Source organism: Sturnira hondurensis, unplaced genomic scaffold, assembly GCF_014824575.4.
Source record: "Sturnira hondurensis isolate 20B ecotype Veracruz unplaced genomic scaffold, ASM1482457v3 Scaffold0021632, whole genome shotgun sequence".
Taxonomy (NCBI): Eukaryota; Metazoa; Chordata; class Mammalia; order Chiroptera; family Phyllostomidae; genus Sturnira; species Sturnira hondurensis.
In genome coordinates, this window is record NW_028094263.1 from 3,822,598 (window position 1) to 3,848,606 (window position 26,009).

Consider the following 26,009-nt stretch of genomic DNA (forward strand, 5'->3'; position numbering starts at 1 on the left):
CTCTGTCTGTCTGGGGTCTCTCTCTGCGTTAGTATGTTTGCTTCAGGCTCCCCAAGGGAAGGGGTCATAGGTCCCCCACTGGATTGGGGGCTTTTGGACGGTCGCGATGTTGATGTGGTGGGATCAGCGTGAGAGAGAGCTCATGTCATTGGGAAACCCTGCCTGGGACTTGATGTCCCCATAGACACCCCTCCAGGCACAGGGCTATTTGGAGAAGATAAGGAGGTAGGCCGTTGGGTGAGGGAGATTGAGGGGGCCCACCCAGGCGGAGCCGGGCCTCCCTCTGTGCTTCCAAGGGCTGGACCGAGGGCCAACACCCATCTCTCTGTCCCCTGCAGGAGGAAGAGAATGGAGGCCGAGGAGGAGGTAAGGGGTGGTGAGGGGTGGGCCCCAGGGGCTGGGGCCGAGCTGGGGTTCATCCTCCAGCTTCTGTTTCTCTCCCTCTCCCCCAAGTCAGCCTGGATTTCGCTGTGCCCCTCAGCCTCGGCTGCTGTCCCTGTCCTTGCTCTTCTTTGTGTGGCCACTCTGGACATCTGCTCACACTCTGTCTACCTTCCCTTTCTTCCCTCACACTGGCCTCCCTCTGGACCCTTCCGTTTCACACTAGAGGTGGCACCTGGGGGAGCAGATGGGTTTCTGAGACCTGGCTCACGCCCTGGAGTTACTCCCAGCCTAGACTGAGGCACGCAGGGGCTGCAGGGCCTGGGGGCTGCAGGGGGTGCAGCTGATCAGGGGCTGTTCTTGTGGAGAAGAGCCTGCAGCCTCTGGCTGTCACCCTTGCTGTTTCAAAGGGTCCCTGCACCCAGGCTTCCCAGGGTATTCAAGGCAGAACTCCTCGCACAAGCAGCCTTCTTCCTTCTCTGCTCCCGGGGTTTCTGCTGGGAAGCCACAGGGACACTGTCTTTCTGTGTCCTTATTACAGAGGCCTGTGGTGAGGGAGGAGCCAGCTGACTAGAATAGGCCCATTTCTCTGAGGGAGACGGTAGCGGAAGAGTATCTCTGAGTATAGTGTGATGTCGGAGGTCGGGGAGTTGGGTGTCTATGAGCTTCAGGGCCTTCCCTCAGCCTCCCCTGGTCTGTGGGTGTGGACATTCTCTGTGTGTGGGAGTGTCGCTCCCTGCTGGTATGTCTGCAATGCTCGATACAGCCTCTTTTATGTTACCCTTGTCTCTACCTTGTGACGTGTGTGTGTGTGTGTGTGTGTGTGTGTGTGTCCATCCCACGAGACAAGGAGCAGAGAAGGGGAAGAACCACGTCTCTGCCCTTTTTAGTCTGTCTCCCAGCACAGCGCTGGGATGCATGAGGAGCCACTCTGCACCTGTGTGGAATTTCCCACTCCCAGGAGCGTGTCTTTCTGTCTCATCCTGTGCACCTGTGCCCCTTTGAACACGTGGGGCTCTGTTTGTGTCTGTGTGAGTGTGGTTATTCTCTGAGTGTGTGTAGCTGTGCATGGGCGTGACCTTCAGCAGGTCCCCTGCCAGCTAACCTGGCCGATGCCCACCAGGACCCTCCCCCCGGCACCGCCTGGAGCCCATGGACACCATCTTTGTCAAGAATGTGAAGGATGAGGGCCCCGCACACAGGGCAGGGCTTCGCACAGGTGAGCTGTCCCAGTTAACAGGCTCATTGAACCCCCTGGGCCTCTTCTCCCTACCCTCTGGTTAGGACGGGATTCTTGGATCCAGGTGTTAGGGAGGCTGCTGTCAGCTGCTATCATCCATTCTGAGTAGTGGGGTTCTCAGCTGGGTCCATGGATGTACCTTGGCCTGCTCACACTTGGCCCTGCCCCTTGTCCCCAGGAGATCGGCTAGTGAAGGTGAATGGGGAGAGCGTCGTTGGGAAGACCTACTCCCAGGTCATAGCTCTGATCCAGAACAGGTGAGCGCCCTCCACCTCCCTCTTCCATATCAGCTCCTGCCCAGTCACTGAGCCCCTGCACACCCTTCCCCTGGCCCTGGGGGTGCCCTGGAGACCAGGGTCCCTGTTACCCCAGACCCTGTTGCCTCAGCCGAGCCTGACCCCATGCCCTGTCTCTGTAGTGATGACACTCTGGAGCTCTCCATCATGCCCAAGGACGAGGACATCCTCCAGCTGGTGAGTCCTGCCCTGCAGTCTGAGGTGGAGGACCCCTGGAGCCTGGGGGACAGGATATAGCTTTCCCCCTCGGGCCTCCCTCCTGTGTCTGCCCCTCTGGGAGGTAGAGAAGAGAGTGGGGGGGCAGCACCAGCCTGGTGTTGCCCAATCAGGGATGCCAGGCCTGTCCCTGGGCTGGGACTGGTTGTTGCTTCATTCAGGGCTGGTGTGCTGGGGGAGGGGAAGGCACCAACCTTGGCAGACAGGATTCCTGCCAGGGCGTCTGGAAGGAGGGTGACCCAGCGGGCCCTGCCAGCCTGGCACGTTCTTGTTGGCTCCCATGAGAAGCCTGTTACCCACACCTTCTCCCGTCCCCACGTGAGTGTGTCTCCTGTAGCTATGTCCACGCACACAGCACACCCACCCTACTGTCATGTGCTCCAGTTCACACGACACACCATTCACTATTCCATACACAAGCAGAACACACCAGCCACACAATGTGACCCCTTAGTATGCTCTAAACTGCTATATGCGATACACAAACACACCACAGCAGGTGCACGCCTCCACACACATAACCTCGGTGCACCGCAGATGCCACGCAGCCCCACGCAGCCCTCGGGGTCTCCATTCCCACGGCACAGCGCACGTCCCGTGTATCACAGCACAGGTCCTTGAGCTTCTCACTACCACGCATGAACACTCACTGATGTCACATTGCTCCCTGTCATCACAACAGGTGTGCCCCCAAACACCACAGCTCCAGCCCAACACAGGGGCCAGCACCCCCCAACACGCAGTGACCAGACCGCCCACAACCACGATGGGCTGTGCAAACTCGCCTCCCCTACAGGCGCCTCAGCCCACCTGGCGCTCAGCAATGGGCCCAGCACACGCCCCAGACATTGTGTGCATCACACCTGTACCTGTCTACCCCATACACTGTGCACACACATGCATGCACATGCACACACTGTCTCTCTCTCTCTCTCTGCCCCACTCCCAGCTCTGCCTCAGAGCCCGAGGCAGTTCTCTCTGTCTGGTGCCCAGTTCCCTGGTCTCAGGGGTCACAGCCAGATGCCAGCTTAATTGGCCCCAAGGTCACTGCCCCCTGGGGAGGCCGAGTGCCAGGCCTAGGAGGCCCTGAGAGCCACTGTGTTGGCTTCTTCCCTGGACGTGATCTCGTAATCACTGTAATCATCATGTCCTGCCTGGCACCTTGCCCCTCTGGGAACCTCCACCCCCGACCTCAACTGCCCCATTGCCCTTCCTGGCGATGGGGAGGCTAGGATGAGGGTCCAGAGAGGGGCGTGGCTCCCTCAAAGTCCCAAAGGCCCTGCCCACACCCCCCCAGATTGAGGCTGGGCAAGCTGTGGGCTGGGGCGACAGGACAGGGCCTGGGGCTTGCCCTCCCACTCCCTCTTCGGCTGGAGGGGGCACGAAATGGGGAGGGAGGCGGCATGGAACTCTGCTACCCAGGCTGGGGGGGGCAGGCCCAGATGTCAGCATTTGGGGGCCTCCGCTGGCACCCCCATCCCTGCCGGCTAGAGGGTGGGGCCCAGGCATTCCTGTGGTCGGGAGCCAAGGCTGGAGGCCAATGGGGCCGAGGCAGCCGCTGACGCCACCGCCGACGCTGCGAGGGCCCTCCACACCCATCCTTTCCTCCCTCCTCCTCCCGCTGGCCGAAATAGCTGGCGGGGGCCAAAGGCAGCCACTGGGAGGGCAGACGGGGGGTGGGGGGCAAGGAGGCCAGGGCTGGCGCAGTGGTCAGAGGGGTTAGCGCGGTGGGGGAGGGTGGAGGCCGGCGGGATGCTGCTGCCACTGGTGTGATTGTGGGGAGCCGGGAGCTGAGCCGGCAGGATGGCAGGAAGGAGAGGTATGTGCGTCCCGGCTGTGTTGGCTCAAAGGGGGCTGAGTGTGCGGGGGTGTGGTTTAGCTAATTTTCATCACATGATGTGTGTGCCTGGGACTGGAGGTGTAGTTATTTGTGTGTGTGTGTGTGTGTCTCATTGTGTTTCACTATGTGTGTGTGAGTGTGTCTCTGGGTGTGTATTTTCCTGTGTCTCCTGTGGGGCGTGTGTGTGTGTGTTTGGTTTCACTCTCCCACCCTTTAGTACTTCACCCTGAGATAGACCCCCCAGGCACCCCATCAAGGGCCAGGCTAGGGCTGGGCCACAAGGCCGCTGTCCCTGGGGGCTGCCTCCTTTTGTGGCTGGCCTGGGCACTGGCCCTGTCACTCCTCAGCAATGCAGCATCAGCCTCAACTCCCAGAGCCAAATTTCAGGCCTCCAGTGGCAGAAGGTGGCCCAAGGCCCCTCAGCCAGTCTGGCCCCTCCCCCAACCTGACCCTGAGGAGGCAGGAGGTGAGCTAGTTCCTCCTTACTCCAGGGGCCCGAGAGCCAGGCCCCCCTCTCCACCCCTCCCCCTCCCCATCCGGGGAATGGTGGGACAGCTGGGCATTCCAGCCTCCCCTTAGACACACCCCTTAGCCGGCTTCCTTCTCTGTCATCTGCCACCTTGACCTGTCTCTGGTGGGATGTCCCAGCTCCACCCGAGGGGCTGTGGGCACTGTTGGACATGGGGGAGCAGGGAGGCAGCTGAGGCCAGCATGGGGGGAGGACCCGGGAAAACAGATGTTGGGATGTTTGTGGCTAAAGGCAGTCCTTGTCATAAGTCCTAGAGGAATCCTGGCCCTTTCTCCAGTGTGTGTGTGTGTGTGTGTGTGTGTGTGAGAGAGAGAGAGAGAGAGAGAGAGAGAGAGAGAGAGAGAGACTCTTGCAGGCCTCTTGTTTCTGTCCCCTACCCCACCCTCTTTGGAGCGCGCCCTCCTACTCCCATGACTCAGGACTCCCCCTGCTTGGTCCTCTCCTTTCAAGCCCCGTCTCTGTCCATCACCCTGAAATCCCAAGGCTGCAGTTGCCCTGCCCCATGCAGCCGCCCAGCCCAGCTCACTGGCCTCTGTCCTCTGCCAGGCCTACTCCCAGGATGCCTACCTGAAGGGGAACGAGCCATATTCTGGAGAGGCCCGGAGCATCCCAGAGCCACCCCCAATCTGCTGCCCTCGGAAGACATATGCCCCGCCAGCCCGGGTCTCCACCTGGGCCGCAATGGTGCCTGAACCCCTCTCAGCACTGCCCAGTGACCCCCGGAGTCCTGCTGCCTGGAGCGACCCGGGAACCCGCATCCCATCTGCTGCCCGCGCCCATTTGGACAACCCTTCCTTGGGGATGAGCCAACCCCGCCCCAGCCCTGGTGCCTTCCCCCGCCTTCCCTCGGAGCCCCGAACACCTCGTGCCTTCCCGGAGCCTGGCAGCCGGGTGCCCCCCAGCAGACTGGAGTGCCAGCAGGCCTTGTCACACTGGCTGTCGAACCAGGTACCCCGCAGGGCGGGGGAGAGACGGTGCCCCGCCATGCCCCCTCGGGCCCGCAGTGCCTCCCAGGACCGGTTGGAGAACGTGACTACCCACCACCCATGGCCCTGCTCCACCTCCCAGGGTGCCTTGAGCCAGCTGGGCCAGGAGGGCTGGCACCGAGCTGGCTCAGACGACTACCTGAGCCGGGCCACCCACTCAGCTGAGGCACTGGGGCCAGGGGCACTGGTGTCACCTCACTTCGAGCGCTGTGGCTGGGCTTCCCAGCATCCATCCGCCCGCACTCCTGCCTGCCCATCCAGGGACCTGCCTGGACCCCAGGCCCCGCCCCTGCCTGGTCTGCAGGGCCTGGACGACGTGGGGTACATCGGGTACCGGAGCTACAGCCCATCATTCCAGCGCCGGACTGGCCTCCTACACGCACTCTCCTACCGGGACTCCCCCTTTGGGGGGCTTCCCACCTTCAACTTGGCCCAGTCCTCTGCACCGTTCCTGCCAGAGGCCTCCGAACCACCCAGGGTTATCCAGCCAGAACCCAGCTCCCGGGCCCCAGAGCCTCCCGCCGAGGATCGTCGAGACGAGGTGATCCTGAGGCAGAAGCCTCCGACAGGCCGCAAGGTCCAGCTGCCCCCTGCGAAACAGATGAACCGTGGGTTTGGTGACGAGTCCTCAGACCCAGAGACCAGTGGGCGAGCAGAACGCCTGGGCAGGAAGATGGCCCCTCTGGCCACTACAGAAGACTCCCTGGCTTCCATCCCCTTCATTGGTGAGTGATGGTGCAGGAGGCTGCCTTGGGAGACCTGGTTGTGCCGTGTTGTACCCCACCCACCTGTCACCATGGGCAAAACTTCAGGTTGGGTGCTGGTGGGGTCAGACTGTTTCTCTATTCATTCATCCATCTACCCATCCATCCATTTTTCTTCTTTTCCTTCTTCCCTCCTTCCTTTGTTCATTTCTTTCTCCCTTCGTATTTTTCCATCAATCTTTCTATCCTTCTATCCTTCCTTTGTTCCTTTCACTCTTTATTCCTTCCATCCACCCTCCAACCTTCCATCCATCCGCCGAGTATTTGTGTCAGGCGCAGTGCCAGGCCCCAGGCCCTCCTGGGGCATGTGGCCCACCGAAGGGACATGTGCCCAGGCCAGAGCACTCCCATGGGGTGGGGGTGTGATGGGCAGACGGGGAGCTCTAGGAGACAGAGAAGGACCACACAGCCTAGACCGAGGTGTGGTGGCCAAGGAGAGAACCTTGGAGAAAGATTTTGGCGAAGCCTCGAAGGGTGAGAAGGAGTTAGCTAGGGGGAGAGAGTTCGGGGAGAGACTGGAATAGGCAAGGACGGACGTGATACGGGCAGGAGGCCTTTCCAGGTCGTCAGAATGGGTCCAGAGGGGCTTGTCCAACTCCAGGCAGTTTGTGCTTGATCCCGAGAGCAGACAGGGCACCGAAAGCTTGCTGCCTCTAGAATGGACGTTGGATAAGGGAGCGGCAAGGGAGTGGAGGAGCTGGGTGATTCCCAGGTTTCTTGCCTCACCGGAGGGTAACACCTCACCTGTATTTGGGAAGGAGAGGGAGTGGGGCAGGAAAAGGTTTAGGCTTTGCTGAATATGAGGCACCTGTGAGGGAGCAGGCTGGGCTGGGCTGGGTCTGGGGGCTTGGGAGAAAGACGGGATGAAAGGTGGTGGGGCTGGCGGCCAGGGGCCGAGAAATGGTTGCTGGAGCTGCGGCTGTAGTGCAGCCGTGGAGGGAGGGAGGGGAGAACCAGCCCCGGCTGCCCACAGCCGGCCTTCGGTGCTTCGGTGTGAGTGGGCAGGCACGGTCTTAGGAAGCTCCCGGTCTGACATGGAGGTACAGCCCTCGCTTTCGAAGTGCTCCCCATCCGAGGGGAACACACAGCTCCTGCCTCTCTGCCCTCTGGAGCCTGGTCTAAGAAGGCTGGCTGAACCTCTTGCCCGGTGCCCCTGGAGTGATGGGGGAGGCAGGGCCATGCCCCCATCACCACAGTCTGATTGGCGGGATGTCCTTGGCTGTGCGTATGTTGCCAGCATGGAACACTGGAGAGTTGAGGGGCTTTGGGGGTGTGGGCTGGGCCTGGAGGCAAGTCTGGGGGTGGGGGACAAGCAGGCTCAGCTTTCTGCCACCTTCACCCACCATTCCCTCCCTTCTCACAGATGAGCCCACTAGTCCCAGCATTGACCTACAAGCCAAGCACGTCCCTGCCTCTGCTGTGGTCTCCAGTGCCATGAACTCGGCTCCCGCCCTGGGCACCAGCCCATCCTCCCCAACCTTCACCTTTGCCCTCGGCCGCCATTACTCCCGGGACTGCAGTGAGTGCTCCCCACACCCACACCCACACCCCCGCCTTGCCCTTCCCCTTGCTGTCTAGTCCCCATAGTCTCTGTTGGGTCTGCTACCTGATGTCTGACCTCTTCTGGCCGGCTTCAGCTCCTCCTGGCCCTGCCCAGACTGGAGGGCTCCGGGGAAGCCCCTGGCCCGAGGCCCCACTGACCCTGGGGCCCCACGCCGTGGTTTTGCAGGCAGCATCAAGGCCAGCCGCCGGCGCTCCTCCTACCTGTTGGCCATCACCACAGAGCGCTCCAAGTCCTGTGACGACGGGCTCAACGCCTTCCGGGAGGAGGGCAAGGCTCTTCGGTGAGGACGCTGGGGTCCAGCCCAGCTTGCCCCCAGCCCTGGAGTCCTTCCTCCGCCCACCACGGCAGTGAGCCAATGAGCCTCCTCCCTAGAAGGCCTTTGAGCCTGGGCCTCTGGGAGAGTGGTGGTTCAGGCCCTCACGCTGCTTCCCAGGCGCCTCATTCTTGGTCCTTGCTCCCCAGGCGTCTGCCAAACCGCGTCCCCAGCTTGCGGATGCTTCGCAGCTTCTTCACCGATGGGGTGAGTGGCGTGTGTGGGGGGTGGGGGATGGGGGGTCGAGGGTGTCGGAATGCTGGGCAGGGCCTTGGCGCAGGGTCCAGGCCCATGACCTCTGTCATCTGAAATGGGCTCCTTCGGTTCCTGCCCTCTCCTTTCTCCCCAAACCCACTCGCCCCCGTGTCAGCCACGTGACCCACCCTCCTCCGTGGGCTCTGTCGTCACTTACAGATGCTACGCACCCTCCCAGCCAAGGCCTTTGCACCCACCCTGGAATGCCCCTTCCACAGCTCCCTGCCCAGACCTCAGGACTCGCTTTTTCCACTTTTGTCAGGTGTTTTTAGGCCTTCCATGAAATTTCAGCCTCCACCCCTGACACTTTATGCCCCACTTCACCACTTTTTTTTCTCCTGAGCACTCCTCATGTTCTATAATTCACGCATCCACCTCCTTTCCTGCCTGTCTCTCAGCTGGAACGTAAGCTCCTTGCGGACAGGGATTTTATCTGGCTTGTTCGCTGCTTGATCTAGATGGTACCTAAGACGGTGTCTGCACTGGGGAGGCACTTGGCCGGTGTTGGAGCTATGTCTCCAGGGGCCGGGGCCATCGGAAAGCCGTGGGGGGGACACAGGGTTGAGGGTGATGGGGAAGCTCGAGTTTCCGGCCTCAGGGCCTGGGGAAACAGTGGGTCGGTTCTGCAGTGGCCTCACCTCCTTGATTATGGATGGGCAGGAAGAGCCATCTTGATTTCACACTCCCAGTGTCTTTGGTTTGTTTAACACTCGATGACATTGTCACCGGGCTTACTCCGTCTAACTTCCCCTGCTGACTTCACTCTCCCTCCACATGTCACCTCTGTGGCTGGAGTCCTGCTGACACTGTCACTTCCTCCGTTTCACCCTTTGTGGACATGACTACCTGCTGCACTAATTTAGTCTTCGTTGAGGTTCCGACTTCCTCTGTTTACTTAACTCGGTGTTAAGACAATCACTTCCTCTGATTCCTTAATTCCTTCAAGTCTATAAAATTAAGTGAGGCTCTTGATGGGCTTTTCTGGCGCGATGAGGCCCATGGTCTGCAGATCAGAGCCTTTTTCCCTTTCTGGCTTTCCCAGTACCTCTGACTCATGACCTCGACCCAGCGGCCCAGGGAGGGCAAGCGAGGCCATGAGGCCACACAGCGCAGCGGAGCAGACTGCAGGCGCCTGCAGCTGCGAGGGCTCCATGGGGCTCCCACGACGCTGGCATTCTCAGAGCTACCTCAAGTCACCCTGTGTGGTCTCCTTGCAGTCCTTGGACAGCTGGGGCACTTCTGAGGATGCCGACGCCACTTCTAAGCGACACTCCACCTCTGACCTCTCAGACGCGACCTTCAGCGACATCAGGAGAGAAGGCTGGTTGTGCTATAAGCAGATCCTGACCAAGAAGGGGAAGGTAAGACGGCTGGTGGGGTGAGGTGGAGGTGGATGGCAGCTGAATCCAGAAGAACCGCCAGCTTCTTACCCCGCGGTCTCTCGAGCCAAAGAGAACCAGCCGAGGCTGCAGCAGGACGGGTAGGAGTTAGATGCTGGGAAGAACTGGGGGACCTAGAGCAAAGAGGTCTGTTCCGTGGAAGGGGTCTGATCATGTTGTGCTTGGAATTCTGACAAAACCAGCCCTTGGTTGGCAGGTCACCCCAAAACTGGCCACTAGGGTTCATGGAAAATGAGGGAGCAAGGCCAGGGTGATTCTCTCAGGGGGGCTGAGGCCCCCAAAGAAAGCAGAGGTCAGCCTTTTCAGAGCCAGCAAATGTTTTAGTCTTTATCCTGAGAGCAACTGAGAGCCCTGGGGCCTATTTCATGTGGCCTCCTGGGAAGTGCATTAGAGCCAAAGCAGAGGCAAGAGGACCAGTTGAGAGCTGCCACAGAGACCCAGGTGAGAGATCCAGGGGCCTTGGGCCTGGGGGTGGAGGGCCCGAAGGGGAGACCGCTGGGCCCCTGGTCTGGGCAGCAGAAGCTCCGTTCCAGGCTGGTGCCGCGGCCGAGGTGGAGGGAGGAGAGGCAGCCCTGCGCTGTGCCTCTGAACAGCACAGGCAAAGCGGAGCAGAGCGGTTCTCATGACCTGCACTTGCCTCTTGGCTGCAACACGGTGAGTCCCTCACCGGCCCAGGACTCAGTTTCCTCCTCTGTAAATGGAACTGATGATATCCCCAGCTCGCACATCTGTTGTCGGAGAGCGGATGAGATGGGTGGACTCGGTGCCTGGCACGGGCCAGCCGCTGTTCTGCTTCCTACTTTCACTCGAATGTGCCGGCCTGCCTTCCAGGGGTCTTGGGCCTGGAGAGAACATAAGCTTTGAAGTCAGACAGACTTGGAATTACCGCCCAGCCGCTTATCAGGCGTAGGCTCTGGGCATAAGGCCTGTTAGCTTCTGAGCCCCCGCCTCTCTGGTATGTAGAATGGGGACGATGTCACTCCATCTGGGGGCCAGGGGTGAAGTGAGGTGGCTGTCCAGGCAGGGCTGGCTCCTCTGTGCCCTCATCCGTCTGCGGGTAATGACTGAGGGCGGGGCCCGCCCTGATTCTCAGTGGAGGTTCTGGGGATTTCGTGATGAGGGAGCCGGGCCAGTCCTGCCCTGCTGGGGCTCCTGACGAGCAGAAATAGCTCAGTTGCATAACAGTTCCTAGTGCCTGACTGCTGTGATGGCGGTGTCCTGGGCAATGGCACCCAGTAGGTGAGGACGGGGTTGCCCTCCGGACCACCTGGAGAAGGGTGGGGAGGGAGTGCTGGGTAGCTGGGAGCCAGGCCAAGAGGTGGGAGCCAAGGCAGGGACTTGGGCACCTGCCTGCACAGGGGGCTTTTTCACTCAGGGCAAGAGCTTTAAATGGGGGTGGGGGGTGGGCCCAGGAGGCAAGTGCTGCGCCTGAGACAGGAAGAGACGATGCCACCGCTGTTGTCCCGGTGCACGAGGGTGCAGGCCCTGACCGAGACTGTGGCGGGGGCTGAGGGGAAGGGACAACTTAGAGAGATTTGAGGGGAAGAAAGGCCCGGGCTTGCTGATGGCTGAAAGGTGAGGGGGAATGGGGGAGACAACACTGGTCCCTGGGGTCCCTGCTTGGGCTGTAAGGTGGTGGGTCCCCTGAGCCACAGGCCCTGGAGGGACAGGTTTGGGGAAAGGAAGCCAAGAGGTTCCCTTGGGCCCTTGTGGAGCCCAAGGGTGGAGGTGTCCTGGAGACCGGGGTGCTAAGGGTACGGCAGTTAGGACGGAGGCCCCCCAGGGAGGGTACTCGTCCGTCTGGGTGTGTGAGGGCACCAGCAGCCAGGGTGCGGGCGCAAGGAAGGAGAGGGCCAGAGACAGGCTGCCCCGTGAAAGGAAGGGTGGGGAGACGGAGGCCAAAGAGGAGAGCCAGCAAGAGGGCAGGTGACCAGGAGGTGTGACCTAGGAGGCTCAGGAAGGGGAGCCAGGTGCCGACAAACCCCTTTGGCCCAACATTTGGGTCCCTCGAAGGGCCTTTGAGAACTGCTCCTCCTGCCCGCCTGGTAGCCCGTGCCCCAGCTCTATGCGGCTCCTGGAAGCCCAGCCACAGTGTTTCTGGGGCAGGGAGAGGACCCGGTCCCTTCCCGCTCACTGCCCAGTGCTGGTGGACAGGGGCTTCCACTCCCATCTTGGCCAGAGTCCGATTTCACTCGCCCCCTTGGTGCCATGGCCTGGGAGTTAGGAGAGGGGCCCTCAAGTCAGCTTGTATCCCCTGGTCTGATCGGGGTCCCGATTGCCAGCCAGGCGCTGTCTGTCCCCATGAGTCCAGCCTCTCCTGGGTGACCCCCTCATCCCTCAGTCTCTTTCCGAGACATTGACTATGAGAGAGGGGAGGGAGGATGTGACATGTCCCTGCAGCCACAGACCCAGCACTTGAGCCTGATGCGACCCTGGAAACCAGCTAGCTCACCTCTTGTTTTAGCAGCAGAGAACACTGATACCAGGTGAGGGGGCTGGACTTGCCCAAGATCACCTGGTTCAGTCTCAAAGGTGCACCCTTGCTACCACCTCACCCGACATTAAAATTCTCCTGGAGGGCCCTGCTGTCCCCTGCCCAGGTCCCCTGTCTGTGGCGGTAGGCAGGCTTGCCGAGTTCACCCGGTCTGCTCTGAGAGCAGACACGAGTGCTGGGTACGGAGCAGCAGGTGGGCCACCAGCCAGAGGGAAGGAGCTCTCGGTCTGAGCCGGAGCCCTTGCACTCGGGGTGCGCCAGGGCTGGCTCGGTCACTTGTGCAGTAAACACTGGTGAGCACTTACCGAGCTCCAGGATCTGGGGTGCCCACAGAGAGGAGAGGTGAGCTTCCTGTCCTCAGGGTCTTACTCTGAACCGGGAATTCCATCACCCGTATCACCTGAGACGGCAGCAAGCCCCCAGGGACTGGGGTTGCCTTTAAGTTGGAGGGAGGGTTCCCCCATGGGGGAAATGGTCAGAGAGGGCCTCGCAGGGGAGCGGGTGCTGGTGACATTGGAGCTCAGACCTGAAGGGCGAGAAGGGAGCAGCCACAGGAAGTAAGAGAAGGGACCCCAGGCAGAAGGACCACCCACTGCAAAGGCCTGGAGAGGGTGGGCGTGGCTTGGTCACTGCCGAAGGCCCTGTGGCTTGACCTGGGGAGGAAGGAGGGAGAGGAGATGGGTTTGGAGAGGGAGGACCAGATACCCAAGTCCTTAGATTTGATTCCAGGATGGTGGGAACCCCTGAGAGGTGCTAAGCAGGGGAGAGACATGATCTCCACTACGTTTTAAAATCTTTTAAAATCGTGGCCACTGCTTCTGGGCAGAGAACGGCTTGTAGGAGGCGAGAGTGGAGACTGGGCAGGTTCGTGTGGTTGTCCAGGCAACAGAGGTTGATGGCGTGGACAAGGTGGTAGCAGGTGACATTTGGGAAGCGGAAGTGACTTTCGGACAGGCTGAATATCAAAGTGAGGAAAAGGGAGGAGTCAAGGGCGACTTCCAGGTTTTTGGGGCCCCGGTGAGTCAGGTGCGCCCTGCTGAGCAGGGCCTGTGGGCTGTGCCAGCAGAGATGCCACCACAGCGTGGGATGGGGCCAGGGAGCCTGGGGTGCCCTGGGCATCACCACGGGCAGACAGATGGTGCCAGGGGGGAGGCACGCCGGGAGAGGGGAGCCCAGCACAAAGTTCGGCAGCTCCCATCCTTCAGGGTGGCCTCCCAACCTCTCTATTGACCCCTGTGGCCAGATGATTCTGTGTTGTGGGGCGTCCTGAGCCCTGGGGGCTGTTTAGCAGCATCCTTAGTCCGTGCCCACTAGATGGCGCAGCACTTCCCCAGGGGTGACCACCGAAAATGTCTCCAGACAAGGGTCCCCTGGGGGCAATTCACTGCCATTGAGAACCCCTGGTGCAGAGGAGGTAACTAGTGGAGGAGATTTGAGAGGGAGCCAGTGGAGCCAGCAGGGAAACCAGGGGGCGTGGGGTCCCAGGTGCTAGGAGAAGGTCTGAAGAGGGTTTGAAGGCACAGCCAAAGGCTTCGGAGATGCTACGGAAAAGGCCCAGAGGGGCCCGGAAGTGGCTTCCTAGGAAGGGGTACTGGGTGGAGTTTTGAGTGAGAGGCAAAGAAAGGAGCAGAGCAAGTGTGGTTGACACCCTGGACCAGTTTTGCTGTGAAGGGAGCGTGTGTGGACTAGGGAGTGGCTTTGTCAGGATTTGATGTAAGGTGGCTCCTGCCGGGTGGGGCCGACGGCCTTCCCAGGGCCCCTGGCAGTTCTCTGGGGCATTGCCAAGGCTGCGAGTGTGGATGCTGGTCTTTAAAGAGAAGGTCGTGGACTTCTGGGGGGCACTGAGAATGATGGGTAAACGTGTCCAGGCAGGCGAGAGGCTGAGAGAGTTGGAAAACTGTGGGCAGGGGGCTGCCCCAGGTTTTCACCGGAGTGAAGCAGGGGGCCTCCCGGTGAACAACGAGGTGTCCACTGTCTACAGTTTCCTACCACCCCGCTCCCTGGGCTCTGGGGTGGAGAGGCAGGCCTGGCCTCTCACACCCTCCTCCTCCTGTCTCTCTCCCCTCCTCCTCCTGTCTCCCTGCAGAAAGTGGGCGGCGGCCTGCGCCAGTGGAAGCGGGTGTACGCCGTGCTGCGGGCGCGCTCCCTCTCGCTGAGCAAGGAGCGGCGGGAGCCCGGGCCGGCAGCGGCGGGGGCGGCGGCCGTCGCAGGTGAGGACGAGGCGGCGCCCGTCTGCATCGGCTCCTGCCTGGTGGACATCTCCTACAGCGAGACCAAGAGGAGGCACGTGTTCCGGCTGACCACCGCTGACTTCTGTGAATATCTCTTTCAGGCTGAGGACCGGGATGACATGCTGGGCTGGATCAGAGCTATCCGAGAGCACAGCAGGGCCGAGGGCGAGGTGAGGGCCCCGCCCAGCCCCCACTGGGCCAGGGAGGCCAGGGTGCAACCCAGGGCCACCTCCCACCTGCCGCAGGCCTCCTTGCAACACTCTGAGCCTCAGTTCCCTCTTCCATAAAATGGGTCAGCAACTGTACACACCTAGGGCTTGTGTGGACAGAAAACAGTGTCTCGCAGAGTACCTGGCATCTTTAGTGTGTTCTGACTGGCAGTAACAAAAATAACCGTGGGAATGATAGTAATTACTATTATTATTATTATTATTAGTTATTTTACTATTGGAGGCTTGGCGAGGTCAGCTCCAGGCCAGCCTCAGCTTCTGGCTGCAGGCTCGCTGGTGTGTGTGTTTCCTATGAAGTGTGTCACGGCGCGAGGTGCCCCTGTGCCAGGACTGGGGCTGGCCCTTCTGACAGGCCTGGCCTGTCTGCAGGGACATGAACACATTGACCTTGGGAGGAGGCCAAGAGGCTTGGCCTTTGGCAGCAGGCAGCAGGGACCGAGCCAAGGCTTTGGCAGGGACTTCGGGGGAATTGAAAAATGGCGCCCCTTCCTAGGCGACTGCACACCAGGGGCCTGGGCCAGGGTTTCCGCCTGGACTGGCCCCCTCCTTGGCCAAGCGCCCACACGGAAGTGTCTCTATACACCTGCACAAAGTGTTGTGGGGGTCCTGGGCATGGGGGCCAGTCTCTGCCAGGGGGACCCCTGCTCTGACTGTGGGGAGAGGGCCGCAGACCCTCTGGGTGAGGACGCACCCTCTCACTGCACCAGGTCCGCCCCTCCCGGGACATTGTTTTTCCTCACCACAAGGAGGAAAGTACCTCACATCTGGGTCCCTGCTCTGGGAGGCCTGGCTGGGCTGTCCCCAGCAGGGCATGGTCAGGGGTCCCGAGTCCCCTTCATTATCGGGATAGCTGCTGCTCATGGAGCACCCCCCTCACGCCTAGGCAGGGCTGCGCTGCGTGCTGGGTGTCTCATTCTGCACCCACACTCTGAGGTTGCGATATTATCCCTCCCATGTTACTGCTGAGGAGACTGAGGCTCAGAACGTTATCCACGGCTGTGCGGCTGGTGGGGGTTGCTCAGGAATCCAGCCCTGGTCTCTCTCGCTCTAGGGTCTGTGCCCTCCAGCTGGCAGATGGAGGCGGGGGGAGGCAGGGGCCGGGGATGAGTTCTGGCATGGGCTGGCTGCGGGCCTAACCGCATCTGCTCTCTCCTCCTCCTCCTCCAGGACCCCGGCTGTGCCAACCAAGCTCTGATCAGCAAGAAGCTTAATGATTACCGAAAAGTGAGGTGAGCACCGCGCTCATGGAGTGGTCCTGGCTGTGGGGCGAGGGAGCACTCCTCCGGGCTCACCGGCAGGCCTGAGGGCAGCCCTTGACTTGCGCTGTGCTGGGGGTAGGGAGGGTGGCAGTCCCCAGAAGGGCGGGCATGCAGGGCTCGCCTCAGGGGTAGGGGGGGGATCCAAAGTGGAGGGAGGGCAGGGCCAGTGACATGCTGAGTCACCCAGATGAAGACCCCTTCTTTCCCCCTTTTTCTGTGCAGCCATAGCTCTGGGCCCAAAGCTGACTCCTCCCCAAAAGGCTCTCGAGGCCTGGGGGGGCTCAAGTCTGAGTTCCTCAAACCAAGCACGGCCCGTGGCATCAGGACCCAGGACCAGCCTGCAGGGGGCAAGGGTAGGACATGGCTGCTGGGGGGGGGGAGCCGCGGGAGGTGGCAGTGTATCTGCCCACGTGTGTATGCCTGTGAGGATCTGGGGCTCTCAGAGTCTCAGGGCCGATGGGTCTGGGGCCTGATTTGTTCCTAAGACTTCCCTGCTACACAGTCTCTGTGTGTCCCTTACGGGACAGAAGGCCCATTCTCTCAGGAAGCAGCCCTTTCCATCTTCACACACTTTTGGCTGTTAGAAAGTTCTTCCTTTGGTCGCACCAGAATCCATGGCTCCCACCTCACTGTGTTAGCCCTGGAGGCCTCACAGGAGTCCTTACACAATTCAGAGGCCTCCCTCCTCCAGGGTAAACACCCCTATCCCTTTGGCCTTCATAACTGGCATATAATTTTCCATCAGCCCTCAGCATCCCGGCGGCTTCTCTGCAGGGCCCCTGCTTGTCCAAACATGTGCAAACATGGTGGGTGGATGTGGATGCTGCCCCTCCCTGGGCTCAGTTCATCCTGGCGTTTTCTGCCTCACTCCCACAGATGACAGTGGTGCTGCCCCCAAAAGTCCCTGGGGCATTAACATCATCAAGAAGAATAAGAAGGCAGCCCCCAGGGCATTTGGGATCCGGTTGGAGGAGTGCCAGCCAGCCACAGAGAACCAGGTAGGTCTCTGCCACGGGCCAGAGCAGGCACGGGAAGGGGAGGACAGAGCTGCAAGGGACTTTGGAAGCAGCTGTGCCCCTCCTCCTACAGACACAGCTGGGGAAGCCCAGAGAGGGTGCAGCGGACCTGAGGCAGAGCCCAGAATCCCTAACCCCTGGCCAGTGCCCCTTCTCAGACCTGGGCGAGCCTTAGGCCTTAGGCCTTCTTAGGCGAGCCGTAGGCTGGAGGCAGCGAGGGCCCTTTGTCCTCCCTCCTAAAGGGCCCGTGGCAGCAGCTGGGGCTTGTGCTGCCCCTGTCTTGGCCCACCACCTTCCCTGGCCCACTGGTGGAGAAGGCTGCTCTCACCCTCCCTGACACTCCACCCTGCCCCTTTCTCCAGCACGTCCCCCTGATCGTGGCTGCGTGCTGTCGCATCGTGGAGGCACGGGGGCTGGAGTCCACGGGTATTTACCGAGTGCCGGGCAACAACGCAGTGGTGTGCAGCCTGCAGGAGCAGCTTAACCGCGGGCCCGGTGACATCAACCTGCAGGACGAGGTGGGTGTGGCAGGGGGGCTGTGGGAGGGGCCAAGCTGCCTTGCGTGAGGCTGTTGTATTCATCTGCCCCGGGCACAGAGGTGGACGAGTCGGGACTTGCCCTTGCAGGCCAGCCCTGGGGATGGGCATCACCCCAACTGAAGTTGAACACATGGTTGCAGTCAGGGCCTAGGAAGCCCTAAGACAGAGGCTCACTAGCAACAGGGTTTTGTCCCTTAAAGATAAGCAGAGTTCCCTGAAAGCCAGAGACAGCCAGGTAAGGATGTTCCTGGCCGAGGAAACGGCCTGGGCACAGGTGAACTCAGGTTTGCCATCAGTCAACCTACTGGACTTTCTCTGTAAAGGGCCAGGTAGTGAATATTTTGGGCTCTGTTACCTATAGCCTCTGTTGCATACCTTTCTCTTCTTTTCTCACCATCCTCGAAGAATGTAACATCCATTCTTAGCTCAAGGACTCCGAAAACACTGGCCGCTGGGTGGGTCTGGCCTAGGGGCCGTGGTTTGCGGACCGCTGGCTGAGAAGAGGGAAGTATATGGTGTTTTCTGGAGCGGCCAGTGTTGTGGGGGCTGCACGGTGGGGAGAGAAGAGGCTCGTCACAGGAGACGAGACCTGCTCACGAATCTGACAGCTACCCTCGAGTTTTTAGCAGGACCAGTGGTTCTCAGACTGTGTTTCCCAGAATCTTGAATTTCCTTAGAGGTGTTCTGGGAGGCCAGGGCTGGCTCAGGACCCCCGATCTGCGCTTGAACTAGGACGACCCCGACGTATTCGATGTTTGGGTACAGTTGGGTTTTTCGGTGTGATTCCATTTGATGGAAGAGGCTCTGCTGAAAAAGAGGTTCTGGGAAACCGTCTGGGTGGTGGAACCCCATGAGTCACACGCCATGTGGCCTCATGTGATGCACGGCAGCCTTCCTGCCCTTGGCGGGGAGGATGGGGAGACCACACCAGTGTGTGTGAGATCGTGGGCAAAAGAAAAGAATCTTCTGATCTCTCAACAAGAAGCAGACTGCATGATGAGGAAGGAGAGGATGCTGAGGGCTGGAGCAGATGGTAGGCTTAAGTGTTTGACTATTTGTGGGACGAATGGGGCGGTGGTGGACGAACCAGAAGGCAGGCCAGGCAGGGCATGACGGCGTTTTCTAAAATCCCAGAGAAGGGCCTGAGTGTTGGGGCAGAGAACGGACCCCCCTCTCTTCCTGGGCTTCACAGTGGGCAGGGTGAGACCCAGGGCAGGGGACAGAGGGCTTTGGAGGGCTTCTCTGGAGCCTTTGACCTGACCCAGTGGACAATGGGAAGCCTTCGACGGGTCTTCAGCTGAGAGACATAAGTGAGTGGGGTTTGAGAATGGTCCCCGCTTTAGCTCACGCCTAATGGACACGAATGAGGAAGGCACAGAGCAGGGCGTCTAGGGAGGACATTGCTGGCATATTGGGAGTGGACTCAGTAGTCTTAGATAAGGAGGATGGATGAGTTGGCTGCCTGAGAGGGAAGAGGAGGGACAAGAAGAGTCAAAAGTTTGAGTTGAGGGCTGGTAGTATCTGTTCCTGGGAAATAGGACAGGAGAGGGAGGCTGTGGCAGGTAGTGGCCCCATTGGATTTGGGGTGATGATGAGTCACCCATATAGGGCGGACGGTGTCATCCAATACCAGACCAAGAGTGGACTGACTGTGGGCACGGGCCATGCTGGGGCTCGGAGGTGAGATGATGAAGGGAGCTGTCGTCGGTGGGGGGGGGGTGGGCACCAGGAGTGCAAGGGCCGGGCTCTGCATGGGCAGAAGCAGAGGGAGCGCAGATGAGGCAGGGGCTGAGGGGTCGATGCTTGCACATAGAAGGGGTCAAGAAACAGGGGCAAGGCCTTGGGTTCGGCAGCTGGGAGATGAGAAGGCTCACACATCAGGGCCAGGAGGTAACGGAGGGAGGTGGGCAGCGGCGCCACTGGGTAGGGGTGGGTCTGCGCCGAGGCACGTTAGCGGGGCCTTAGCCAGGGAGAAGAGGGCCCAGCAGTGGTGGCCTGTTGGGTGTTTTGGGTGTGTGGTTCTGCCTTAGGTGTCAGTGGTGTCCTTTGTTAGTGAGGTGTGGGTGGGAGTGGGGGTGGTGTCACAGTGCCGGAAGTTAAGCTTTGCGTGAGGGGTGAATCTAACTCTTCTTCAGGCTGTGGGAGGTCAGTGCTGGCAGGATGGTTGGGCGTTAAGCTGTGGATTCATTCTAATGATTTTGTGTATTATCGTGCTGTGTATCTTTGTGTAAATCGTCAAGTTGTGTGTCTCTGTTGTGTGTCTTGTTCTCTGCACACGAGTTCCTCTGAGTTCTCTTCGGGGTTCTTTTTCTAGCCTTTGTGTTGTGTGATGGTGCCCCCTGGTGGAAAGAAGGGGGAAATGGCCCTATTGTTCATGTATTCCGCAACCCTTTATTTAGATCAGGGTTTTCTCAACCGTGACACTTTGGACAGAATTATTCTTTGTTGTAGGGAGTTGTCCTGTTAATTGGAGGAGGTTTAACAACATCCATGGCCTCTATCTGCCAGGTGCCAGTAGCATCCCCTAGTTGTGAAAAACAAAATAGTTCCAGAGGCCCAATGTCCCTGGGGGACAGAATCGCCCTGATTGAGAACTACTGACTTAGACTTTTTGAGTGTCAGAAATAAGGAGGGAGGTGTCAAGGACGACTCTGGGCTCAATGGGGAGCACTGGAAAGCAGGAGCTGGCCCTGAGTAGACATAAAGGAGGTACAGTGGGCAGGCTCGTGAAGGGGTGGGTTTTGCTTACTTCTGACCCTTACAGGTACCAGAGAAGGCACCTGGCACTTTCTGTGGGTGGACAAATGTTGGCGCTCAGTAGGCTGGCTAGAGCAGGGAAGGACTGGGGCCAGGTGGGCAGGGGGCTAGGACCTAGCTAGGGACTCTGTTCCGCTGCCCCTGCTGAGTCTTCTTAGCTCAGAGACCCCCCTGGGCAGAGCTTGGTGTAAGTGGGTCCCAGGTAGGGCCTGGGCTGGGCTGGACCCTAGGGCTGGACTAGCATGGAGGCAAGGGCACCGGGGCTGGGCCGGGCTGGTCCTGGACCTGGGGGTACGGGGGTTTTGGCACCTGGGCTGGGCCTCCCTGTGGCCTGACATCTTTGCACTTTCTCCAGCGCTGGCAAGACCTCAATGTGATCAGCAGCCTGCTCAAGTCCTTCTTCCGAAAGCTACCTGAACCTCTTTTCACTGATGGTGAGTAGGGGGTGGAAGTGGAGGATGGGAGAAAAAGGGACATCCTGACTTTTCAAATTGGGTGTGTTGGTTTTATTTTGGAGGGTTTTGTTTTAATACAAAGGAAACACATGCTTGTAAAAGTCTTGGGTAGTACAGATACAAGTAAACACAAAGGTCCCTGCCATTCTCCTACTCCATCTCCCGAGGTTATACTAACATTCTCCCAGCGTTTTCTATGTGCCAAGCACCACTCCACCCTACAGCTCGAGGAGGTAGGTACTGTGATCTCCACTTCACAGATGGGGAAAGTGAGGCACAGACAGGTTAAAGGACTTGCCCAAGGTCTCACAGGTGGTGAGCGTTGCAGCCTGGACTGGGCTCCGAAGCCCAGCTTTGACCATTTTCGGAGCTGCGGGTCGGCAGCCTGTCTTGCTTCTTCCCAGACCCGCTGACGCACACGACAAAGACGCATGTGCAGTCAGTGCTGTGCTGGCGCATGTTTAACCTCTGGCTCTCTGGGAAAAAAGAGCCTTGACCTGTAGCGTTTTCTGATTTCCTTGTATAAATATTTCCACCGTGGTGGATGGCAAGCTATCGAGAAGCTGCCAGCAACGTGGAGCTGGGAGGAGACGAACAGCCGGCTCTCCAGAGCCAGTGCGAGCGGGGTGCTGCCCGCCATGGCTGGGCAGTTCTGAGCAAAAGGAGGGCTGCGGTTTTGAGGTTCATTCGTGTCAGTACAGAGAGCTCCACCTCATTCTTTTATTTATTTTCCTTTTTATGTTTTTGAGAAACAAAAGCCAAGATTATTTTGTTCATTTCTTACGCTGGAAGGCCTCCTCGATGACATCCTTGGCCTGAGACTCTTTCCCACAGGCCTTCACCACCACACACCCACAACCAGCCACCTTACGGGGTTTTCCCTTCCTGCCAATTGTACAGAGGCCCAGCCAGTCCCTTTGTTTCTGGCTGCCGTTGCCTGCCTTAGGTCGGTTTGGAGTTTAGGGCCTCCACCAACTTGACACTTAATCACAGTTGGATGCAAGCACATGAAGGTGGGCTCCGTGCTTGTCTAAGGCTTGGGCAGCTTCATGAACGCCGTGCATAGCCTGTCGTGGGTGAGAATGGTCTTCCGCACCTCTTGTAAAACAGTATTGACGTCCTTGACACTTTTAGCAGCAATGCCTCCCTCCGTCACGGCGCGGGTTACAGGTGCAGCCGAATCTTGAATGTACTGCAGCCTCCGCACAGCTCCACGGTGGCAGGGAAAGAACCATTCTTCTTTTAGATAATTTTTTAAAAGATTTTTTTAAATTTATTTTTAGAGAGAGGGGAAAGGAGGGAGAAAGAGAGGGAGAGAAACATCAATGTGTGGTTGCCTCTTGCACGCCCCCTACCTGGGACCTGGCCCACAATTCAGGCATGTGCCCTGACTGGGAATCAACTTGGCGACCCCTTGGTTTGCAGGCTGGCGCTCAATCCACTGAGCCATACCAGCCAGGGCTAGGTACTTAAAAAAAAGAGATATTTATTTATTTTTAGAGAGAGGGGAAGGGAGGGAGAAAGAGAGAGAGAGAAACATCAATGTGTGGTTGCCTCTTGCATGCCCCCTACTGGGGGCTTGGCTCACAATCCAGGCATGTGCCCCAACCAGGAATCAAACTCTTGACCCTTTGGTTTGTAGGCTGGCACTCAACCACACCAGCCAGGGCCCATTTTCCTTTTCCTTTTTCTTCTTCTCCTTCTTCTCAAATATTTTTTTTCTTTTTAGAGAGGGGAAGGGAGGGAGAAAGAGAAGGAAACATCACTGTGTGGTTGCCTCTCAAGTGCCCCCTACTGGGAACTGGGCATGTGCCCTGACTGGGAATCCAACCAGCAACCCTCTGGTTTGCAGACTGGCGCTCAGTCCCCTGAGCCACACCAGCCAGGGCCCATTCTTCTTTGAAATCAACCACGTAGTATTTCGTGGTCTGCATAGACCATCATTTGTCCAGTCACCCCCCTATTGGTGGGTATGTAGGTTGCCATCACAGTTCTGCTGTACAGAACGTGCTGCTGCGACTTTCCGTGTGCGTATCCCTGTATGTTTGCATCAGTGTCCTCGAGGGAGATTTCTAGATGTAGAATTGCTAGGTCAAAGTCCTGGTAAACATTTCCTAAAAATAGTTTTTTTATTTTTAATTACAGTTGACTTCAAGATTATATTACTTTCTGTTGTACAACCTAGTGATTAGACACCTATATAACTTAAAAAAATGATCACCCTACTAAGTCTAGTAGCCCTCTGATACCCTACCTAGTTTTACGGTATTACTGACTGTATTCCCTGTGCTGTAATTGACATCCCCGTGCCTGCTTTTATAACTGGCAATTTGCACATCTTAATCCCTTCCCTTGTAAACATTTCTGAAAGCTAATGTCAGGTGGCACTGTGGGAAGTGGGCTCTGGTGCACCGCCCCCCACCATCAATTTTGGATGTTATTAATATTTTAAACTTTTACTAATTGGATAGGGGAAATGGCATCTCTTTATTGTTTTCATTTTCATTTCCCTCATTACCAGGGAGAGATTAACTATCTTTTCATTTGTTTATTGGTCCTTGCTATTTCCCCCGTACTTGCCCGTTCAGACTATGTACCCCTTTTTCTGTTCGGTGGGACTGTCTGTCTTTTCACATAAATTGAAAACAATTACTTTGAGTGTAGTCAAAGCTGTTCATCTTTCATGGGTTCGGCCTCTCATGGTTAAGAAGGCTTTATGATGATGAAACCATTTTCTTATTTTCCCAGTGTTTTAATAACTTTTATATTTGACCCTGTAATGCAATTAAATGTGCATTATGTGAGCTAGATGCGGATTTGTCCCCATTGGGGTAGCTCATTGTCCCGGGGACAGGTATCGATGCCGCCATCCCTCCATGCCGACTTGAAGGGCCACCCTGTTGCACCGCGGAGACCCGAGTGGCCTGTCTCCCCCCCTCTGCCCCCTCCTGTCTGCCCCTGTCCGTGTCCCTACCAGCCCCACGGCTGTAGCTGCACTGACGCTGCACGTTTTAGTGTGGGGCGGGGCGAACCCTCCCTCTTCATTCTTCCCTTAAAACCCACCACTGGCTGCCCTTGTGCCTTGGCTCCTCCAGACGGGTCTCAGAGCAAACTTACCACATTCCGTTTTAAAAGTTCCCCATGGACTTCTGAAGGGAGTTGGGGACATTCTGACCCAGGTGGGTTGTGATGTGTGGAGACTGGAAGGCCCTTCCCTCTTTCCAAGTAACTTTCTCGGCTGCTTTTATAGCAGACCTTGCTATAGGTCTGACCTTGTGGTGTCCTTGTCCTGGAGACCGCTGTAGGGACCCCTTTTCCAGTATTTATGTGCAGCTCAGGCCTCGTTTCCCCCAACACTTGCACACCTTGCCTGCCCCAGGTCAGGTGCACACACACCTGAGAGCAACTCGGGTGGGTTTAGTCACCTGAAGGCAAGGCCACGGAGCCCTTCAGAATGGGAACAGCATAGGCCTCCTTGACCTTCAGCCTGAGGGTGGGAGAAGGGACTGCCTCCCACTTCCCTAAAGGTTCTTTGGTATGTTTCAGACAAATACAATGACTTCATTGAGGCCAATCGCATTGAAGACTCGAGGGAGCGCATGAAGACGCTGCGGAAGCTGGTGAGGGAAGAGATGCTGTCAGGCAGGCGGCAGGCTGGGTGGGGAGAGCCCCAGTGTCCCGGGGACCCAGAGTCCAGTGCCACCAGTCCCCTCTGTGACCTTGGGAAGCCCTCCTCCACTGCAGGCCTCAGCTTCTCCATCTCTACAAGGGGGGCAGTTAGAGGTCAGATTCCAGAGCCCTGTAGATGCAGCAGTGAGAGCCCCTTTGGGGCGTGAGGGACGGGGAAGCCATGACAGCCCCTTCTCTCTCCCACCCAGATCCGGGACCTCCCAGGACACTACTATGAAACACTGAAATTCCTCGTGAGCCATCTGAAGACCATCGCCGACCACTCGGAGAAAAACAAGGTGGGCAGGGGCTCCGGCGTGGTGTGGGGGTGAAGGAGGTGTGCCTGGGTCCTCCTCAGAATGTTCTGGGCTCCTCTGGGTCAGACACCCTCCAGCCCTCTAGATGCGTCCCCCCCACCACACACTAGCCAGTGCTTCTCCCTGGGAACCGTCTCTTGAGTTTCTGTGGGCCCAGAGCCATAGCTCTCCTGTGGCTACTGAAAATCTATCCTCCAATTTAGCTGGAATTTCTTGCACTGCATTTCCCAAATCAGACCTCTTACATCTTCTGGTTTTGCAGTGGGGAAAATGAGGGGAGCCGTAGGGTTTCTCCCAGTCCTGAAACACCCTTGGAGCTCAGGGTGGTCCCGACCCCAGCACCTCCCATCACTAGCACAGGAGGCACGTGTGGGCTGGGCACTGCCCACAGCTGTCAGGCCTGGGCGTGAGTAGGGCTAAAATCTGGCTTCTGCTCTACTCACCAGGTACCTCTGTGTCCGTGTAAGGAGGTGTTCAGCCCCTAAGCCAGGGACAGCTCAGGATGTGGTCAGGACAGGGCCTCAGGGGCCCAGAGAGTGGGAGACCTGGGGGACTGGAGTCAGGCTCGCATGGTCACTGACACTGGCCTGCTCCCCCCACTGCCCAGATGGAGCCCCGGAACCTGGCCCTGGTCTTCGGGCCAACGCTGGTGAGGACCTCTGAGGACAACATGGCGGACATGGTGACCCACATGCCTGACCGGTACAAGATCGTGGAGACGCTGATCCAGCATGTGAGTACGCCCAGGCGGGGTGGTGTCCCTCTGGGCACCTCGCTTCTGCTCTCCTGGGTGGGTGTGCACAGGGAAGGGTGAGGCAGCTTAAGAAAATGCTGCGGGGAGGGTGAATGCCCTTCAAGGCTGACCAGGAATGGATCCTAGAATCCCTGATGTTCTGGGATTCCCTGAGTCCCCAGTAGGAGAGACTGGAGGCCTCTGAGTTTCCACGGTGTGTATGAGAGTCAGAGGGAGGAGGAAGGTCAGGGCAGTGCTGCTGGGTTGCAGAGCTGAGTCATGAGTGCAGGGGCGCCTTCGGAAGCTGGCCCCCGGCAAGAGGCATCCCACAGAACCTGGCAGACAGGTGCAGGGGTGGAGGCAGAGCTTTGCCCAGCAGGGCCCTATGAGGCTTCAGGGAGGAAATGGTGATGCCCGGGGTAGGACGGAAGCGGATGGGGTGGGGGAAGACATGGTCTGCGACAGGATCCTGCACTGTGCTCTGTGTATCCTGGGCTGGTCACCTCCCTTCTCTTGGCTGCTTCA

General features: G+C 58.6%; 1 protein-coding gene and 1 pseudogene across 6 annotated transcripts in view; one reads left to right on the top strand and one right to left on the bottom strand.

Moving 5' to 3' along the window:
• Positions 1–26,009, top strand: part of ARHGAP23 (Rho GTPase activating protein 23) — a 77,334-nt gene that overhangs the window by 36,018 nt on the left and 15,307 nt on the right. For 3 of the 6 annotated variants that reach the window (XM_037033210.1, XM_037033209.1, XM_037033208.1), the window contains exons 3-20: positions 339–366; positions 1,505–1,600; positions 1,800–1,878; positions 2,040–2,094; positions 5,049–6,213; positions 7,616–7,771; positions 7,982–8,096; positions 8,279–8,336; positions 9,602–9,745; positions 14,365–14,679; positions 15,907–15,968; positions 16,221–16,351; positions 16,875–16,996; positions 17,377–17,532; positions 20,666–20,744; positions 24,312–24,385; positions 24,644–24,733; positions 25,359–25,484. In XM_037033210.1, coding sequence (XP_036889105.1) covers positions 339–366; positions 1,505–1,600; positions 1,800–1,878; positions 2,040–2,094; positions 5,049–6,213; positions 7,616–7,771; positions 7,982–8,096; positions 8,279–8,336; positions 9,602–9,745; positions 14,365–14,679; positions 15,907–15,968; positions 16,221–16,351; positions 16,875–16,996; positions 17,377–17,532; positions 20,666–20,744; positions 24,312–24,385; positions 24,644–24,733; positions 25,359–25,484 — 3,051 coding nt within the window. Of the gene's footprint in view, positions 1–338; positions 367–1,504; positions 1,601–1,799; positions 1,879–2,039; positions 2,095–3,875; positions 3,953–5,048; positions 6,214–7,615; positions 7,772–7,981; positions 8,097–8,278; positions 8,337–9,601; positions 9,746–14,364; positions 14,680–15,906; positions 15,969–16,220; positions 16,352–16,874; positions 16,997–17,376; positions 17,533–20,665; positions 20,745–24,311; positions 24,386–24,643; positions 24,734–25,358; positions 25,485–26,009 lie in introns of those variants that run through there. The other 3 variants (XM_037033207.1, XM_037033211.1, XM_037033213.1) reach the window with 3 other exon arrangements.
• LOC118977986 (40S ribosomal protein S12-like) lies at positions 21,533–22,699 on the bottom strand (annotated as a pseudogene).